Genomic DNA, 6,625 nt, shown 5'->3' on the forward strand with positions numbered 1-6,625 from the left:
CACAAGCTCACAGAAATTATTAGGCCCTTCCCTCTGGGAACAGCCTCAGGGACACTGTGGCCCCTCCTGCTCACCGTCATCTCGTAGATGATGACCCTCCCGGCATAGGGGCTGCTGATGCAGGTGTTGGTGTCCATGTGGACGGGGACACAGGGCAGGAACCAGGGGGCTCTGGTGTCAGCTTGCTCAATAGCTATGTTTATTGTTGCAGTGGCTGTGTTGGTAGTCTCACTGCTGGTCGCAGGCCTGTCCTGTACCCAAAGGCAAAGCCCACTGGTGAGATGCAAGTTTTATTGCCTAAGAAGAACCTGTCTGCCACAACCACTGGCCCAAGGCCCTTTAGGCGCTATCACTTCCTTCTGTATAAGGCTTAATTTACCTGAGATTAGCTAAAGCAGTGAGTTATATCCTTCTGCTGACAAAGGTGGACTGACTGCAAGTCTGTCACTGTAACTGAGGGTGAAAGGCTGCTCCAAATTCACCATCCCCAATACCCACCCTCCCTCCTGCCATCCCAGAGATCTCCCATTCAGACTTACACTTCAGGTAAAAAGAATGTGTTGTTCCTCCCGAAGAACTTACCCTTGCATACAAGAGCAATGTTGTGAATTTAAATTTCTCATAGTCCAGTGCTTTTTGTAAATAAATTTCAGGGTTATTAACTCCTTTTATGGCAAAATAACCATCTGTGCCCTGGGAAGGGAAAAGGAAAAATCCTGTAGCAGACTCAGTCACAGACATGTTCCAAATCCTGCTTATTGCTGTGTTTGTCATCCCAACTAGACCCTTAATCCTAGAGACCTGAATGGGGGACAGTGTGGGAATGCTGGATCCGTTTCATCCTTGGTACCACACACTGGAGGTGCTTGTCTTGTCAGAAAGGTGTGTTCTTGTTCCTGGGAGTTTTTCTCTCCCATATTCCCTGCTCTGCCTGCCCACCTACTCAGGAATTCTTGGATGAAGTCTTTGATGTAATTTATTTCCTACACTCAACAGGTTGCCAACAATCCTTGATTTTGGGTCCCTGACTTCCACGCATGAAACAGGTCAAGATGGCTCAGCCTCTGGGAGCTGGCAGGATCAGCTGCCTTAGCCTAGCACTTATGTCTTGTCTAGAATTCCTCTGAATTTCTAAATCCCTCTGGATTTACACCAATGTATGCGAGGTCTGGTCCCAGAGCTGAAATTCATGGAGAAAAAGTGATCTCTGTTCACAGCCCTTACAGCCCCTGGGGTCAGGGAGGTAACTGTGGCAGAGTATCGGGCACTGCCTGCTCCCTCCACAGTGCTTCTCAAAAACATACATTTGGTTTTTCCCTTGAACTTGCTTTTGTTTTGAGTTTCTAGTCAGCCCTTGCACTCTAGCCTGGCATAAGTTTAACTGCATGCACAATCCCTTTCCTATGCTGCTGCTGGCAAACAGGGCAAGGACTGCTTTCTCTATGCAGCTCAGGGCAATTCTGAGCTCTCTGAGGTACAAAGGTCTTATGATATGTTTACAGATCATCCCAACAAGACTTCCCTGAGTCATACAGCTCCTAATATCCTAGATGAAAGTTTAATCTGCACAGTGCAATAAAAGTGTGAGCAGTAAGAGAATCCAATACCTGAAATGTTGATGGCTCTGTTCTGCTAACAGATACATCTGATTTTTGTGAGAGATGAGAGAGCTAAATGCAACCAGTGACCTTTGTCGCAGAGCTGGGGCTCTTCTGAATCCACCTGCTCCAGAACTAGTGTTTTCCCCCCAAAGATGCTCACCTGCACTGTGGTTCTGAGTTCATAGTAGATGGTGTCCAGGTCAGCGTCGATAGCAGTTAAACCCTCACGGTCCACAATGGTTACATTCACTCTTGTATCCTGAAAAACCACATTGCTGTTGTTATTCTCTGTGTGAAATGGGCTGAAGCTGCTGCCCCTTCCTCAGTCCCACAGCACTGGGTGACTCAGTGCCCCCTTCCTTTCCAAAAAACACTTACCTCTGGGACAACCTTGCTGAGCTCCTTTTGCCCAAACTCTGGGGTGTTATCATTCTCATTGATAATGGTGACAACAATCTCCAAGGAATCACTCTGCAGAAGGGGCAAAGAGAGAGAATCAAAAACAAAAACAGAAGGGGCTGATCCTGGTTTGCAGAGTGACCAGAGGGGAAGGTGTAAGGATTGGGGCTGGATGGGGTGGGGTTTGCAGCCAGCCCAGAGTGTGGAGTGGGATTATGAGCTCGTTCCCATGCCTTTCCCATTTGCAGAGCCCTGGGCACTCAGTGTGAGAGCAGTGTGTACATCCACAATGAGCATCTCCTCATGCCAGTGTGGGGACTAGGAAGAGCAGAGGGAAGCACATGCTGTATGCAGTACCTTGTCACAGGGCTGAGTGGTTGGGAGAGCACTCACCTGGCCAGCAGAGTTCTCACAGATCAGGCTTACCAGCAGCACAGTGACTTTCTGTATGCAAAAACAAAATCCACCACTGTAGAAAGAGCCAAAGTGTACAAACTCTCAAATGAGACAAAATCTACACATTGCTGAAGTGCTGCTGGGCTTTGTCTTGTTTTCAGTTATGTCTAACTTTGCCTTTCTTTCTATTAGCACAGGAAATATTTTTATGATGGAGTCAAAGCAGCCCAATCTTCCAGCCTCTCCCTGTGATACCTGTAAGATGTTGGCAGAGCTGATCTGCCATTTTCTCACACTTCACGTGAATTCAGAGATTTCCTTTTAAATTGAATGAAACAGAAATGTTCCATGTAGCAAGTACAGTGTGGCCTGCAGGTGTCAACTCTGCTGCTCTTTGCTCACATAAATATGGGTTTCATATCTGAGGAAAAGCAGCTTAAGGATGCTCATGGCTGTATACAGAGCACTCCAGGGAAGTAAAATAATTTAGCAGCAACCTAAGTGAACACAGTGACCTTTTATACTGGCTTGGTGCTTCACACATATTAAAGCTCACCCAGTTCCATCCCTGGCCATGGGCAGGGACACCTTCCACCAGCCCAGGTTGCTCCAAGCCCCATCCAGCCTGGCTTTGAACACTTCCAGGGATGGAGCAGCGACTGCTTCTCTGGCAACCTGTGCCAGTGCCTCATCTCCCACACAGGGCAAAATTTCTTCCCAATATCCAGTCTAACCCTGCCCTCTGGCAGTGGGAAGCCATTCTCCTTTGTCCTGTCACTTCAGGCCCTTGTAAATAGTCTCTCTCCATCTTTCTTGTAGGCTCCCTCCAAACTCTGGAAGGAGCAATTAAGGCACCCCAAAGCTTCTCTTCTCCAGGCAGAAGAATCCCAATTCTTTCAGCCTTTCCTCGCAGCAGAGGTGCTCCATAGCCCTCTAATCATCTCCACTGTCTCCTCTGAACCCTCTCCACCTGCTTCATGTCCTTTCTATGCCGGGGATCCCAGAGCTGGAGGCAGCACTGCAGGTGGGATCTCACCTCAGCAGAGCAGAGGGGCAGAATCCTCCCCTCACCTGCTGCCCACACTGTGGGGATGAGCACAGGACTTGGGGGAGTTTTCAGGGCTGCCAGTGCACATTACCAGCTCATGTCCAGCCTCTCAGCCACCAGTACCAACAAATTCCTCCTCTCAGGGCTGCTCTTGATTTGTTCATCCCCCAACCTGGACTGGTACTGGGGGTTGCCCTAACCCAGATCACCTCCCAGCTCAGAGCTGTATCTTCCACAAGCAAACAGGGATCATTTTGCATAAGTCCTGGAGAGCTCAGAACTCTACAGTTGTCACTGTTTTGATTTTAAAACTTCCCCTGGCTTCAATTCATCCAGACTCACTGAAGGAGGGTGACAGCAGGCACACCACACACTCTCTCCCCCTTGCACTGTGCTGGTGGAAGGTCTGCCCTCCCAAACAGTAAGCTCACACAACTGAAACAACTTATTTCCTTTAGGAACAGGTTAGAAATCCCTGGAACTCCAAGATGCTATTGCATTATCCATCCCATCTTTACAGCCTGCTACCTAAAGGTTTACCTCATAGTCCACACTCTCTGTCAGCTGCAGCTCAGTCCCCTGGATGGTGAAGTATTTGCTATCAGAGAAATTGGGATCGATGGTTACAGTGTATCCTGGAGCCACATGGATGGTGGTCACCAGGTAGTTAGGAGGGTTGTTTTCAGGAACACTGGGTTTGCTGTTACCGACAGAACACCCTGGCAAAATACACAAAAGAAGATTCACGTTGTGGAGGAAGAGGTGAGACCCAAACCCCCTGTGGTCACTGCTGGAGAGAAGTGGTTGAGCAAAGCTGTCTCAGAGTGTGACAATCTCCCTCCCAAAACGGAGCCACCCACTGCCATCGGGTTATCCCTGTGGCCGTGGAGCTCCCACAAGGGCTTACCTTGAGCCTGTGCCGAGACCTGTGTCACCAAGGGCAGCAGAAAGAGCACAGCCATGAGCAGCCAGCGAGGAACAGCCATGGTCAGCTGCCAGTCCCTGAAAACTCCCAGTTTGTGACTGAGCTGATCTCTCCTCGTTCCTCCCAGTGCTGCCTCTGCGCTCAGTGCTGTGTGAGAGCACGAACAGCAGCTGGCTGGACTGCTGGGATCAACCTTTGCCTCTTTGCCCCATTGGGTGACTTATTGAAACATTTACCAGTCATGGCACATAATGACACACGAATTCCTGTTTCTTCTCTTTCCCCTGAGTCTTTCCTATCTTAAGCTCTCAGTATTGTATTCAAAGCATTTGAAGCACTTCAGAACTCAGAGCCAAGCCCCTCGAGACAAGCATGAAGGATGAGGCTGGCACTTGGGAAGCTGCCTGTATACTCCAGCCTCTCCCAGCAAGGGAGGACGTGGGCAAGTTTAGGTTTCTGATGTACCACAGATGGGATCTGTACCCCACAAGGTGAGCAGGTGGATCCTGACAGCAACCAGGCTCAGCTGCAGCCCAGGGATTGCCCAGCAACTTCATAGGGAAAACACATCTCCTTCTATCAGTGGCTCCTTGAAGGGGTGCTTCCCAGAAATCTCCATTTATTTACATCTCGGCAGCTTTCTGAAGCTTCCAGGGGACTGCTTCTCCCACTGCTCCTTTTAAAATCCCAACTGACTTCAGGAAGTTCTCAGCTGCTGCGTTTCAGCCAGGTGGCTGTTAGTGGTTGAATGAAATCCAGGTTGACAACACTCCTTCCAAAAGTATTTCAAGAGGAATCTTTCCTAGCAGAGACTTTCTGTGGACCAAAATAAACAACTGCCAAGGTCTGTTCAGCACTTCTGTAAGGGAATGGTGCTTAGGTGAGGGTATAGCTCCTCTGCAGGCACCAGGTATATCACAGATGGTGAAAACTGCTGGAGCAGGGTGAGCTGAGCAGAGCTGTAGTTGACACACATCATTACACCCAAAAATTCTTATATTAGAGCTGCTCTCAAACTCCATTGTTTTTGGAAACCTGGACTGGCTGTTCTGTCAGTGGAGGGAATCTGCCAGGCAGCGTGGTACAGGGATAACATGTAAACCTCTTTAAATGGTGGGAACAAATTCCTCCTCATGGAGCTTCATCTTTAGTGGCTCTGAGAGAGCTGGGGCAGCAAATCCAGGGGCAGAATGGAGTGGAAACAACATTTTCATTGAGTATCTCAGCTGTGTAGCTCTCAGTACATTTCCTTGCCATGAAGTCCAGCACTTGACTAAGTTCCTGCTGCATGGAGCCCTGATTCTGGCCTCTGTGTAGAGCTGGACTGTGGGCAGGCCTGATCCCAGCCATGTGTCCTGATATGCCTCATCTGGGGAGATCCTGGCAAAATGCTCCTTTCCGTGACCCTGCATTCCTAGTGATCCAACACCTTGGAATGGTACCACCCCTGATTCCAGTGTCCCAAAGAGCAGCCAAGGCACAGACACAGCTAACCAATCTTTATTGGGGTTCAGCGGCAGGCAGCCAGGGGCCAACACACAGCAAAGGGATGTGCTTCATGCAGGCTCCATCTACTGACATCAGTTCACATCCACATACATTTCACTTCGGATAATCTAAGAGCTTTCATTGGGGTTTGGCTGCTTTCCAGGTTATTTTTATATATTTCCCAATCTCAAGAGTTTCTCCTAAGCAAATTCAAGAGCTTCCCTGCTTATTTTGAAGGCCATACACATGCAAAGCTGTCTCCTTGGCTGTTTCTTTCCCTTCACTTTCAGTCGGAACCATCTGTATCTTCCTTCATGTCTCCAAACAGCTGATTAGAGGCAGAGACAGGGCAAAGGTACTGACTGGTAACTGCAGCAGCTTCCCTGGCATCTCTGTCTGAGCGGCTGTGGGAAGGAACAATGGGATACGTCATTATTCCCAGGGGCATGGACTGCAGGAAGTGTGACACCTTGTGAAATCCAAAGATCACTCCAAGGAGCAGATGCATGACAGAGGTATTCAGGCACCCCACAAGTGCACAGAGGTGTTGTCATCCTCATTGTGGGCAAGAAGCACTAAGGGCCAGTTTATTCCTCCTAATTTTAGTGATTTAAGAGTGAGATGTCTGAGGGAAAGTGGTTGGTCACTAGGAAAAGACAATATCCAGGTGCTGGGACAGCCCATCCCGAGGTGTGTGTTTGAATCAGCAACTGAATCCAGACAGCCCATCCCAAGGTGTGTGTTTGAATCAGCAACTGAATCCAGGCA

General features: G+C 48.9%; 1 protein-coding gene across 1 annotated transcript in view; it reads right to left on the minus strand.

The window, feature by feature from the left end:
* Positions 1–4,430, minus strand: part of CDHR5 (cadherin-related family member 5) — a 10,378-nt gene extending 5,948 nt beyond the window's left edge. The window contains exons 1-7 of the mRNA XM_009080447.1: positions 4,352–4,430; positions 3,985–4,163; positions 2,394–2,444; positions 1,980–2,072; positions 1,762–1,860; positions 583–693; positions 75–251 (exon numbers count right to left, since the gene is read on the minus strand). Of these exons, the coding sequence (XP_009078695.1) occupies positions 75–251; positions 583–693; positions 1,762–1,860; positions 1,980–2,072; positions 2,394–2,444; positions 3,985–4,163; positions 4,352–4,430 (789 nt within the window). The remainder of the gene's footprint in view (positions 1–74; positions 252–582; positions 694–1,761; positions 1,861–1,979; positions 2,073–2,393; positions 2,445–3,984; positions 4,164–4,351) is intronic.
* Positions 4,431–6,625: the final 2,195 nt, after the last annotated feature.

This window comes from Acanthisitta chloris, unplaced genomic scaffold (assembly GCF_000695815.1).
Source record: "Acanthisitta chloris isolate BGI_N310 unplaced genomic scaffold, ASM69581v1 scaffold33458, whole genome shotgun sequence".
Classification (NCBI taxonomy): domain Eukaryota; kingdom Metazoa; phylum Chordata; class Aves; order Passeriformes; family Acanthisittidae; genus Acanthisitta; species Acanthisitta chloris.